General features: G+C 34.4%; 1 protein-coding gene across 5 annotated transcripts in view; it reads right to left on the minus strand.

Annotated features, from left to right (window-relative positions):
* Positions 1-13,732, minus strand: part of XRN1 (5'-3' exoribonuclease 1) — a 117,889-nt gene that overhangs the window by 88,968 nt on the left and 15,189 nt on the right. For all 5 annotated transcript variants that reach the window (XR_011427051.1, XR_011427050.1, XR_011427049.1 and 2 more), the window contains exons 5-14: positions 13,548-13,658; positions 12,209-12,291; positions 9,462-9,549; positions 9,205-9,373; positions 8,384-8,451; positions 7,933-8,070; positions 5,968-6,034; positions 5,627-5,732; positions 2,300-2,389; positions 317-473 (exon numbers count right to left, since the gene is read on the minus strand). Coding sequence is in view for 2 of the 5 variants with exons in the window: in XM_023621048.2 (XP_023476816.2) it covers positions 317-473; positions 2,300-2,389; positions 5,627-5,732; positions 5,968-6,034; positions 7,933-8,070; positions 8,384-8,451; positions 9,205-9,373; positions 9,462-9,549; positions 12,209-12,291; positions 13,548-13,658 (1,077 nt within the window). In the remaining 3 variants the exon portion in view is untranslated. The remainder of the gene's footprint in view (positions 1-316; positions 474-2,299; positions 2,390-5,626; positions 5,733-5,967; positions 6,035-7,932; positions 8,071-8,383; positions 8,452-9,204; positions 9,374-9,461; positions 9,550-12,208; positions 12,292-13,547; positions 13,659-13,732) is intronic.

A 13,732-nucleotide genomic window follows, 5' to 3' on the forward strand; every position in this document is an offset into this window, starting at 1 on the left:
GGATAAAGTAGATGGCTTTAGATTTTGCCTGATTTAGTTTACTTTCATCAGTGCAGAGAGAAACTGTGCTTTAAGATGTGCTTAAAGGTGCTGAAAATGAAGAAGTTATCCACTGAATGGTTTAGAGTTCGCTATTTTAAAACAAAGCTAACTTTAAATCAAGGAATTACTTTTCAAGGGACTTAAGAAATACTATATTTGAAACTGAAAATAAATATATTTAGCTATTAAAGAAATTTGGGTACTATGTTTCTAGGTTTGAAGTAGGAGCTCCTAAATATCAAAAAGGACAAAAACATTTAATTCTAAAACCCACCTGATAGCATGTAGGAAGTAAATTTTTGCTAGCTGCCGGAAGTACAGCAAGAAGCTGTTCAAATGGCTTAAAAGGTTTTCCTAGTTCAAAATGGATGCTGAGTGCGCTGATGTTGCGGATATCAGATAGGAAAGGCGCGTAATGGTAGGGGTAATACCTATAAGACAAAACTGAGCTTTAAACAATTGGCAACTTTATGAAACAGGTCAATATTAAGTATAGAGTATTCCATGTTTTATTTTAACAACACATAGCAATAATTCTGAGGAAAAAAAATTGTCACCCCTAATTCTACCACTTCAATATAAGAAATCAGCAGTGTTGGAAAATTTAGGTTATGTGATGGCAACAAATGTTCTGTTTTCTTAACTATTAATTGGCAGTTTCACATTTCCAAAATTGGGATGTATTATGTAACTGAAGGATATATATATATATATATATATATATATATATCCTTCAGTTACATACAACGGTTCTTTTAGTTTCCAAAATGTTGAGTGTGAATCTTCCAGTCAATTGATTCTTGGAATGAAGTAACGAGGCAGTCAGGAGACTTTCAGTTAGGTTGTCTGGGCTTCCCTCAAGAGAACAGTGAGCCTGAGCACATGTGGCTTTACTAGCCAGCTCTAAGAACTTTTATCTTTGAATTAGTATGTGTGTGTGTATATATATATATATATATATATATAAATATATATATATATATAAAATTGTGTTTGTGATAAGGATTAAGCCATTTATTAATCATAAACACTATTTTTGTTTTTAATATCTTCCCATATTTAACCACAGGTATAAATACTTTTACAAAGCTTTGAACAATTTATAAAAAAATTTCAATGTTCTTAATATTTGAGTAAGGATGCCAAAAAAAGGGAAGAAATGTTTTTATATTATACAATTATGGAGTATTTCAAAAGGAGAGGAAAAGTTTAGGAGGAAGAATGGCATGCAGAATAATGGAAAACGTATAGATTTTGGAATCATACGCTCAGACTTGATTCTTGGGTCTATGACCTTAGAAAGGTTACTTAACCTCTCTGATCCTCATCTGTAAAAGGTAGAGAATATTATTTACTTTAAATAGTTGTTAGGATTATATGAACACATGCTTTTCAAGTGCCTGGCCTTAATGCCTAGAGGTATAATAGGAATAACTTATACTCATCCTCTTAAAAAAATGGTAAATCAAGGATTTTCATCATTAGAATGCTCTTCAGAGAGGCCCTGAGAATCAGGTTAGATATTGCAAAGATTTTTTTTTAAAAAGTAAAATAACAATTAATGCTACATTATTTTGCATTGGTTTGTTTTGCTGTGTGTGCTTTAAAACAAAGCCTGGCAGAGGTGCTCTGAAAACAAACCAGCACAAGCTACTTCACCACCTAAAAGTTTCTACTTTTTCCTGCATCATTTTTGGTTTGTTATTTTTCTATTTTGGCGGATGGTTTGGAAATGTAGATGGAACTTGCTGGAATACGAAACATGAAAAAAATGGAGAATTATTACTATTTCCAGGGAAAGCAAATAATTCCTTTCCTCTTTTGTCTTTGTGTTTCCCAGTCTAACATTCAAACAGCCCATTGTTCAACAATTACTCCTGATAGAAAAATTTTTTTCGAACACACAAAAATGTAGAGAATATAATGAACAACCCCAGATAACCATCCCTCAGACCCAATAATTATCAAGACTTTGTCACACTTGATTCATCATGACAGAATTTTAAATCTGTAGATTAACAAAGACCTTTTATGGGGCCATCTGCTAGGGCTGGAAGTATCTTTGTTCTATGAAGGTCTTTTCTAAGTATTTTCATAAGAAGAGATAAACTGTATTTTATTTAAACTTGGATGTACGTATCTTCTAAAAAATACTACCATAAAGAGAAATAAAAGGAAAAGATATCCTCAAATGAGATTATAGTAGAATGAACCATTATTTTTTAAAAAAACTTAATTTTTGTTTTGATTCCCTCACCAGCTCCAGGACTGAACTCCATGATAGTAATAGTGCAAAATCCACTGTATTGCTTGAACATAACATGCAGCTTGATCAGCCAGAAAGTCACTGAAAATAGAAAAGAATTATTTTCATTACAACAACATTTTTTGAAGACAAGCCAGTGTCTTTAGAGCATGATCTCTGCTGATACCACATTCTGCCTCTCATATGTTGTTTTTTTGTGAGGAAGATTAGCCCTGAGCTAACATCTCCCAATCCTCCGCCTTTTTTCCGAGGAAGACTGGCCCTGAGCTAACATCCGTGCCCATCGTCTCCCACTTCATATGTGGGATGCCTGCCACAGCATGGCTTGCCAGTGGTGCCATGTCCTCACCCGGGATCCGAACCGACGAACCCTGGGCCGCTGAAGCGGAACGTGCGAACTTAACTGCTGCGCCACCAGGCCAGCCCCTTAGATGTTTTATTTAACCAATGAATAAGCTAAAAATTGTAATCAGAGAAACTCCAAAATAATTTTTTTAAAAAACCCGATCCTATCAGATTAAAGGTTTGCCTTATAGTTTTCCTAACTCTACCATGAGCACACTTAAACCTGCTGTGCATATTTATTCAGCCAATGTACTGTGCCTTTGGTTTAAAGTTTGAGGATTTAGCCAATGGAGCTTTCTATTAAGGGGCACTACCATTCCCTCACAGTTAGGGTGGGATGGGAGGGACAGATGGGACTCTTCAACTGGAAGGATGCTGAGAGAATCATGGGAAGAAATCAGGGAGATCTTAAAATCTGGTTATAGTAGCTAGAACACACTTTGAAAAGTGCTATATCCACTGAGCAATATTCCCTTTAATCTCTTCTTTCTCAAAAATCACCATTAAAGGTAAAATAAATCTTCACCAAGAAAGAAAAAAAAAAAAGAGCCCTAGGCTAAAGCCAAAAGTAGCTATAGACCTGTTAGTGTTTGTTATCAAAATTTAGGTAGAGATGCACTTAGAAATTCCAGATCTCTGTACTTTTGGGAGGTACACTTTAAAAAATGAAATGTATTACTTTTGCATTATAAAAGAAATGTTTCCTCATTATTCAAAATCAAGATAATGAAGAAATGCATTTTTATCATAATGTAGCAATCACTATCACATTTTGGTATGTTTCTTTTCAGCCATTTTTCTATGCCCAGCTTTTTTTTCTTAAACTATTAATGAGAGTATGCTGTATATATGACTTTGTGTCCTGCTTTTAAAATTTTTACTTAATAATATACTGTTAAGTATCTTTCTAAATTGTTATGAACTTTCTAGAGGTACCAGTTTAGCAGTTCTGCAGATTCTGGAGATGGTGGAGATGGCAGAGATAGTGATCATAATGAGGAGGTGGAGATGATTATGATGAATCTTCTTATTGGACATGTAGATTATTTCTAATTTTTTACTATGATAAAAAAAACTGTGTAATAAACATTCTTAAAGATCTTCTGTGTTTGAGTGTATATTTTTAAGATAGATTAGCAATTAGAATTATTGGGTCAAAAGGATGAATATTTTAAAGGGTTTTGGATTGCGCTTTCCAAAATAATTTTACCAATTTATATTCCCACCAGTAATTAAGGGAAAAACTCTACCACTACTCCTGGACCAACACTGAATATAACAGTTTAAAAAGATTTGCTTATTTGCTAGGCAAACAAATAGATGGTATCTCATTTTCATAATCTGTATTTTAATATATAGAAAGGAAGAGAAATAAAACAGAGAACTAGTTAGCTATCCAATTAAGCATTTAGTGCCAACTGCAGGTACTATAGACTGTAATGAAGGAAATATAAGAGCTAAGGAATAAAGGATTAAAAGCGTAATTATTTGAGGGGCCAGCCCAGTGGCCGAGTGGTTAAAGTTCTGTGGACTCTGCTTTGGTGGCCTGGGTTCACGGGTTCACATCCCAGGTGTGGACCTACTCCAGTCATCAACCATGCTGTGGAGGCATCCCACATACAAAATAGAGGAAGAATGGCATAGATATTAGCTCAGGGCTAATCTTCCTCACAAAACAAAGTAAAATAACATAAAGCAGAACTATTTTAAATATTGTATCTCTCAAGTCTTAAAAGTTCTACATACCCATGGCACCGGACAAAGCTTCAAAATGAGCTGGTGAAATGTACTAGAATTCCTATACCTCCAATTACTGGAGGTCGGTGTGAATATAGACCCTACAGGAAGACTACATCTAGACTAGAAGACAGTCTGAGAGTATATAGAGCAATGTCTGAAAGCTTGGGTGTATCCCAAGCTCTCTAGAAAAGATCTAATACTTAGTGCTTTATTTATTTATTTTTAAAGATTGGCATCTGAGCTAACAACTGTTCTCAATCTTTTTTGTTTCTGCTTTTTCTCCCCAAATCCTCCCAGTACATAGTTGTATATATTTTTTTTAGTTGTGGGTCCTTCTAGTTGTGGCATGTGGGACACCGCCTCAATGTGGCTTGATGAGTGGTTCCATGTCTGCGCCTGGGATCCGAACCAGCAAAATCTTGGGCTGTGGAAGCGGAGGGAGAGAACTTAACCACTTGGCCACGGGGCCGGCCCCTCAGTGCTTTATTATATTAAAAAAAAAAGTGAAAATAATAGCATATAAAATATTTAAGTATATTGCATGTAATAAGGGTACACTGCATTTCATGAAACTCTTATTTCACTTATAGAGAAGCAGCCTCATCTAGTGGTTAAGAGCAAGGACTCTGGAGTCAGATTGCCTATGTTCAAATCCTGGCTCTGTAACTCACTGCCTATGTCACCTTGAGCAAATTACTTAAAACTCTCTATTCTTTATTTTCTTCTATCATAAAATAATAATAATTCTACTCATCCTAAAGAATTGTTGTGACAATTAAATGAGTTAATATTTTTTAAATGCTTAGAATAGTGCCTGGCACTCGGTAGTACTTCATAAGTGTTTGTTAATTAAAATAAATAAAATATGAACATATGTAATTCATACTGTAGGCTGCAGTTTAAAAGTGTGAAAGCCACCATTGTAGGGGTCAAGTTCTTAAGGAACTTTTGGATTAGGATTAACCTGGGGTTGAGCCAGGTGTCCTTCAAGATAAGTGTGATGTGACCATTTTAAGATGGGAAGCAAAAATCTAACCATTTTCTACTTGGCAATTTTTATCACAGAACTATAACCTACTCCAAAATCATACCTGTTGAAAGATCTACAATCATTTATGGAACCAAAAAATCTTTCTCTCCCACTCCGTTAACTATCAAAATTATGCTGTTTTCTGAAGAACTGCAAAATCTAATCTTTTCTACTTTAAAGTAAAAGTATTGGCAAAAACGTACTCAGACACTACATCCACTCCCATCTTCGTCATGTAATACGTTCTTTTATATTGTCTAAACTCTGTTTCAAATAGGTCATCATCTTCAGTTTCATCTTCTACATTATCTGGAAAGAAAGCCAGAAAGATAGCAGCCAACAATTATGAATATTCTGTTTTTCCCCCTAATGCTTTGATAAATACATATCAAAGCAAATGCTTATAAATGATCATAGAAATCCGCTCCATCCAATATTACTTAGTACATAGTCCTTAATATTAATTATTACTAATAAAGGAAAGACGTAAGTATTTTGTAAAAAAAAAAAAAGTCATATATTAAAATACATAGTTTGTACTTACCCTTAGAAGCTACCACTTCTTCTCCATTTGTGTCTAAAGCAGCCCAACATATGGAGTTTTCCTGGTCCTATATGGCAAGATATATTTCAAAGTGAGACGTTTAACAGGGAGATTTTTAAAATTGTGAAAATAACTGAATGATCCTTAAGTGATAGATAGTAAAGTTTATCTTAAAAATAATCCTGAGGGGCTGGCCCTGTGGCTGAGCGGTTAAGTTCGCACGCTCCGCTGCAGGCGGCCCAGTGTTTCATTGGTTTGAATCCTGGGTGCGGACATGGCACTGCTCATCAAACAATGCTGAGGCAGCGTCCCACATGCCACAGCTAGAAGGACCCACAACTAATATACAACTACGTACCGGGGGGCTTTGGGGAGAAAAAGGAAAAAAAAAAAAAAATTCTGAAATATTATCTAAACATTTTTAGTTTTATACCACTTGTTTTCTAAAATTATAAACTTTATTATGTACAACTTAACATTCATGTCTCTCAAAGAGACGTAATAAGTAATTCTCACCAATATAAAAGAGAAATATATTTAATTATGTACGTGTTCCCAAAAGAACCCACTTCAAGAATATGTCATTGAATTAGAGAAAAGTACACAATCAATATCAAATCCTTTCAACTTTAACATTTTTGTATGTCAAATTCTGGGGTACTATTAACCAAAATTTGATTGAATCAAATTATTACAAATATTACCTATTTTCTTTATCTTTGGATCCCGTCATTCTTACGAATCTGTGACTTATCCTTGACTTCTAAATTCTACTTCCATGCAATTCACTTGTTTTTCTACAGTTCTTCCATCTCATCGCATCCTTCACAGCCTGCCCATGTTTTTCTTCCCCGTGATCTCATCCTTTCTCTCTTCTATTTGCTGTTTGCTAATCTATTGCTAGTGACTCTCATTTGTTCTTCCTCCTCCCTTACCCCCATTTCCTCTTCTTCATCCAAACCAGGGCCTCTGCCAGCTTCCTGTGCCTGGGCTATCCCTCCAGCTCCTCTCATTTTCTCAGTGTCTCTAATGTTAACTACAGATGCCTAGAAGACTCATGAGACTTAAGGGCTGAGCTGAGGTGAGTGGAACCAGCGATTATTGATATGTAAACTTTGTGAGTACAGGTTCTCAAAAAGTTGCAGAGCCTATTTTCTCAAGAGAAAAAACACAGAGTAGAATGTAGACTGATTGCTGCTAAGTTTTACTGAGGAAAAGCTAAGCAATTAGAAGGACTGCACTAGAGAAAATGAGGATAGTTGCCCTTCCTGGAGCAAGAGTTATTAGGCTTGAACCTAAATAGAACTGGTATAGCAAGGAGAGTACAGGAACTCATCAATTTCACCAGAATCCAATAATTACAGATAGGCTTGAGAAAAATTTCAGAAGAGGTTTCTTTTCCAAGATAACACATATAAAACATTCTTTGGAGCTTATTAGAGATGCTTTACAAGGTACTAACAAATTCTAACTGATTCTCTTATTCATTTATAGAGCACCTAACATTTCTTAGATATTGTGCTATTAATTACTCTTAACCTAGACTATTTACTGTCTTTTAAATATGATTTTACATATAAACTATTTCTAGGGAAAAATTACCGATCTAGTTAATGTAACATTAAATGCTATAAATATCCACATTTAAAAAAAGATAATAAATTTTCTGGGCTTTTACATTTAGAAATGTTTTCTACACTTATTAATAGAATGGAAGAGCAAAAAAATCACGAAGTTCTTCAAGGGTAAAAATAAGAAAGTGATTTCTAAAGATCAGATTTAAATGACAGTATCTAATAGAGAGCAAAGAAACCAAAACAATTTTTAAAATGTCCTTAGAGGAGACGAAGAAATGAAAATGAAATGAGGCAACCTCAAAATCATAAGAAGGAAAATCAGAAACAAGGAATATCAGTTTTACCTTTACAGCTAAAAAAATGAAAGGACATCTAAAAAAATGGACACCTTTGATTTTCTCTTTTCCTTGTAGCTCTTGGCTTCTTCTGCTGCAACACCTGCCGCTTCATTGAGGTACTTGTTACCCACTTTGCTTTCAAACCACTTGAGGTCCACAAAAACTTCACTGAAGTGCTCCCGATCAAACTGGACAGAAATATTGAAATTTGTTTAAGAATAATTTAAGTGTATCTGGAAGAATACAACCAAGCTTAACAGAGACTACTTCTGGAGCAAAGGAAATCAGAGAATGTTACTTTTTTATGCATATGGGGATTTCATCTACTACTCTGAAAATTAAAAATAAAAAGTATATAAAAATGATTTAGGTGAAATTATTTATACAGAATGATCAAGTAGAGTAAAATTACAAAAGCTTTTTCTTCCGTTATTATGTAATTGATTACTGAGCATTTCTAGCTACTCTGGGAAAGGAAACTAAAAACTTCTAGTTACTTACATCTGATAGTTTCACAAGGTATTTCTCAAATCGAGGTAAGTTGAGATGCCCACTTTCATTAATATAACCTAGAAGGAACAAAATCTAATTTGTACTAAAAGCTAACATTATTTTTTCTAAATAATTATACAAAATTCTTTTCACAAAATGTTGAATGTTGACATTCTACTAATCAAGAAAAAAAGTCAGTGTTGGACTATATAAGTGGCCCTAGTTTCTATGAACTTGATGTTACTGTAACATACCATACGTAAGAACTGAAGTAAAATATAAGAAATTCTAGGTTCACACAATAATAATCCTCCCACATTTCCAACGACATTTGTTAACAGTTCATTAAATATGTTTTAGAATCTATCTAGATCATTCATTTGATATATTAACTTGAAAAGAAAAGGATTAATGTCCTGCTACTGTTGTCTCTTTTCTTCACATCACCAGCGTTTGTCAATTTCCCAGTTTAAATGGAAAATCTTTCCCTCACATTAAATACTCTAATGCTTATCTATTTAGAAAAATTGAATTTCTATGCTTAAATATGAAAGGAGCTAAGTGAAACCAACAACTTCTGCTGGCTTTCTTAAGTAATTAGAGGCAGAGATTAGTCAGGTATCAATAAATGAGACTACTTAACTCTAGTCATTTTCTTTGCTTGTGAATCACTTACAATTACAATCTCAGAGCTTGGTGCCTCAGACCAAAACAAACCCAATATTTTCGTACTTTATGTGCATGCAATAATCTAATAAACTGAGTGATATTTTTAGGGCTAGTGGAATGCTAATTAAAGTAGCCTCAAATGAATAATAAACTTTTCTTACCCCCAAGTTCTGGCAGGATGGTAATATATGTTCCATAAAGAAGAGGCAACGCATCATGATTAATATGTAAATGAGGTAGATGAGGGATAAAATCATTGCCAACAAGAAATCCCATCAAAATCCAATCATCTATTATCCTTTCAATATCATATTTAAATGCAATCTTGTCCTACAGCAAAATGGAGAAAAAAGTCAAAGACTATGGAAATTTCTGCATACACATCTTCTGCATACTCCTCGGCTATATTAATACTTACTTTTAATACTGAAAACTCATAGTCTATATACTCTCTCATTAAAGACAAGTGTAGGAGGTGAAACGTGGTTTCTTCTGGTGCACATACCCTGTAATTAGTCAGATGATCAACACAGAGTTAATTATATTTTTAAGGTTCAAGTTTTAAAATGTAGCAAAGTTTAAAATAAAACATCATTAGAGGATAATTAATTCTTGTAATCAAGGCATGTGATTTACATTACAGCTGCAGGATAATGTAAAGATAAAAATATAATTGCACTTATAATAAAATTCAAAATAACTGGTTTGCATTATGCTTCCTATGGAAGAGCTCTCAGAATTAAGAAAGCCTAAATAATACAAAATACGTGTAAGAACCAGTGGGATCTGGCCCATTTAAGGCTGACCACTAGCACAAAGCATGCAGATAAGTGAGTATACACTTTAAATCCACTGCAGTATAGTCCAAGGCTTCAATGGCAAGGCTCTATCACTTCTTCCTCTTTTCTCTCCCTCACTTGGTATAGAGGTCTAATTCCTGGCTGTTAGCCCATACTCCAAGTTTAACTACAATTAAAAATATAAGCTGACAATAGCATATTAAAAGAATTATATACACCATGAAAAAGTGGGATCTATACCAGGAATGCAAAGATGGTTCAACATAAGAAAAAAAAGTTAATGTAATACACCACATTAATAAATAAAGGAAAAAACACCACGCAATCATTTAGCAGAAAAAGCATTTGTCAAAATTCAACACTCTTTCATAATATAAACATACTCAGCAAAGTAGGAATAGAAAGGAACTTCCTCAATATGATGAAGGGAATTCATGAAAACTCCACAGCTAATATCATACTCAATGGTGAAAGACTGAAAGCTTTCTCCTAAGATCAAGAATAAGACAAGGATGGCCCTTTTCACTATAGCTATTCAACATTATAATGGAAGTCCTAGCCAGGGCAATTAGGCAAGAAAAGAAATAAAAGGCATCCAAATTGGAAAAGAAGAAGTAAAACTCTATTTACAGATGTCATGATTGGATATACAGAAAATCCCATAAAATCCACTGAAAAGCTACTAGAACTAAAAAATGAATTCAGCATAGCTGAAGAAATAAGATCAACACAGAAAAATCAGTTATTTTTCTACACACCAGCAACAAATAATCCAAAAAGGAAATTAAGAAACAATTCCATTTACAATACCATCCCAAAGAATAAAACACCTATAAATAAACTTGACCAAGGAAGCAAAAGAAAAAACCAGAGGCAACAAACCAAACTCATAGGGGCTGGCCCTGTGGCAGAGTGGTTAAGTTCTGCACTCCGCTGCAGGTGGCCCAGTGTTTTGTTGGTTCGGATCCTGGGCGCAGACATGGCACTGCTCATCAAACCACGCTGAGGCAGCGTCCCACATGCCACAACTAGAAGGACCCACAACGAAGAATATACAGCTATGTACCGGGGGGCTTTGGGAAGAAAAAGGAAAAAAATAAAATCTTTAAAAAAAACTCACAAAAACCAAACTCATAGATACAGAGAACAGACTGATGTTTCCCAGAAGTGAGGAGAGAAGCGTGGGTGAAACAGGTGAAGGTGGTCAAAAATATAAACTTCTAGTTATAAGATAAATAAGTCCTGGGAATGTAATCTACAGCAAGGTAACTATACTAAAAAAATTTTTTTTGAAATAAAAGAAGAGAAAAAAAGGAGGCAAAAGACTTGTATACTGAAACTACAAAATGTAGCTGAAAGAAATTAAAGAAGGCATACATGAATGGACATTCCATGTTAATAGACTGGAACACTTAAAATCAAGATGTAAATACTACCCAAAGGGATCTACAGATTCAAAGCCATCCTAGCAAAATCCCAATGACGTTTTTTTCATAAACAAAAAAATCTGTCCTAAAAATTATTAATCTCAGGAGACCTTGAAGAGCCAAAATAATTCTGAAAAACAAGAACAAAGTTGGAGGTCTCACCCTTCTTGATTTCCAAACTTACTGTAAAGCTACTGTAATCAAAATACTGTGGTATTGGCATAGAGACAGACATACAGACCAACGGACCAGAATACAGAGCCCAGAAGTAAACCCTCGCATATATAGTCAAGTAATTTTTGACCAGGGTGCCAAGACAATGGAGAAAAGACTGTCTTCAACAAATGGTGTTGGGAAAACTGGACACCCATGTGTAAAAAAATGAAGTTGGATCCTTACTTTACACCATATACAAAAATTAACTCGACATGAATTAAAGACCTAACTGTAAGAGCTAAAACTATAAAACTCTTAGAACAAAATGGGAAAAAGCTTTATGACACTGGATTTGGCAATGATTTCGTGGATATTAAACTACAAGTACAGGTAACAAGAGAAAAAAAATAGACTTGGTTACAATTAAAAATTTTGTGGGGCCAGCCTGGTGGCCTAGTGATTAAGTTCAGCACACTCCACTTCGGCAGCCTGGGTTTGGTTCCTGGGTGCAGATCTATACCACTCATCAGCAGCCATGCTGTGGTAGCAACCCACATACAAATAGAGGAAGACTGGCAACAGATGTTAGCTCAGGGCCAATCTTCCCTAGCAATAAATAAATAATTAAATAAATAATTGTGCATCAGATGATACTATCAACAGAGTGAAAATGCAATCCACAGAATGGGAGAAAATATTTATAGATAGTCTATCTGTTAAGGGATTACTATTATTAATTCAATTCATGTTCTTCCTTCCAACATATATGCAGTATGATTTACCTTTGTGTCTTCTTGCCACCAAACCGAACCTCTTCTCTTAAAAGAGAGAAATGTGCCTCATGACTTGTTAATCCAAGCATAATCTGTGGAAAATTGATTAAGAGATGTTTCTACTTTCTTATTTTTTACAGTATCAAGTTCACAAAAGCAATTCAACAAAAAACATTTCTATACAAAGAAGAACATGCTTATCTAAGGAAAATAAAGAAACAATGTATTAGTACATTAAGTATAAAAATATCAAAACATGATCCATTTATAGGCCATGAATGGGGCAGAGTGAGTGTACTTTTCTAAAAAAATAATGTTTACCTTAGACTCATGACCTTTATAACGGCCACTCTGCGCCCCCTCCCCAAAATACCCCAAATCTTCTCTTGGTTTTCACACCTTTTCACTTGCCATGGGGGGGTGAATGGGTAAGAAATTAGAGGCAGCAGCTTTCCCATGAAAGAAGAATGTAGGACTCTTCTGGAGGCCAGGATACTTCTAACATATGAAAACTCAGAAAAAACTGGAAAAGGGTATTTGTAGTTAATGTTCTCACATAGTATTCTAATCTCCAAAGTATGTCAGTCTAGTGAGACTTATCAACTAACTGCAATGTATATTGTTTATTTTATTTCAATCCTGATTCAAACAAGACAAAATGAAGCATTTATGAAATAATTGGAAAAAAGAGAAATCTAAGTGGTTATTTATATCTTAAACAGTGATTATTAATTTTTGTTTTATGTGAGATAATAGCATTGTGGTTACATTAAAAAAAAAAGCTTCTCCTTTAGAGGAACGTTACAAAATATTTACAGACTGAATGATACAATGTCTGGGATATGCTTCAAGAATCCAAGGGAGTAGAAGAAAGGAGACGGATGGTTAGAGATATGACTTGAAAATAATTAAGTTGGATGAAGGACACAAGCAGGCTCATTATACCATCTTCCCTACTTTTGTTTATGTTTGAAAATTTCCATAACAAAAAGTTATAACAAAAAACATCTAGTAAAGTTATTTAGGTCATGGCGTTATCAGATCAGGTGGTCTTAAAAGTTATATATTAAGCATGGGGGTAAAAAGGTTCCCTGACCCTGACCTCAGCAGAGTATTCACAGCACTAAGGTCAGTTAGGTGTGAACACTAACTGTAACGACCTGTTGATCATAAACTATGGCAAAAGCGCTCACTTTCCAATTAGTTTAGAACTTTGGTTAACGGCAGAAGAAGCAATCATTAGTGTATCTCCAGTATTTGTTTCCATAGCCAGAAAGCTTCTCAGATAAGACTAAGATATTTAACTACAATGGCATAAGATTATAATAACAATAAACATTATACCTACCAAGTCAGCATCTAAACCATAAAGACAGTGTCTGGTGTTTGGATCATGATCTGGCTTTGCTTTCTCGGATCTGATAAATTCCATGATTTTATGCTCTCCTTCTCCGGGAGTCTAAATATAATGTTTAAAAAAAAAATGCGATAAAATGCTATGATTCAGAATATTAAATTAAAAAAACTAACTCT

Source organism: Equus caballus, chromosome 16 (genome assembly GCF_041296265.1).
Source record: "Equus caballus isolate H_3958 breed thoroughbred chromosome 16, TB-T2T, whole genome shotgun sequence".
Lineage (NCBI taxonomy): Eukaryota > Metazoa > Chordata > Mammalia > Perissodactyla > Equidae > Equus > Equus caballus.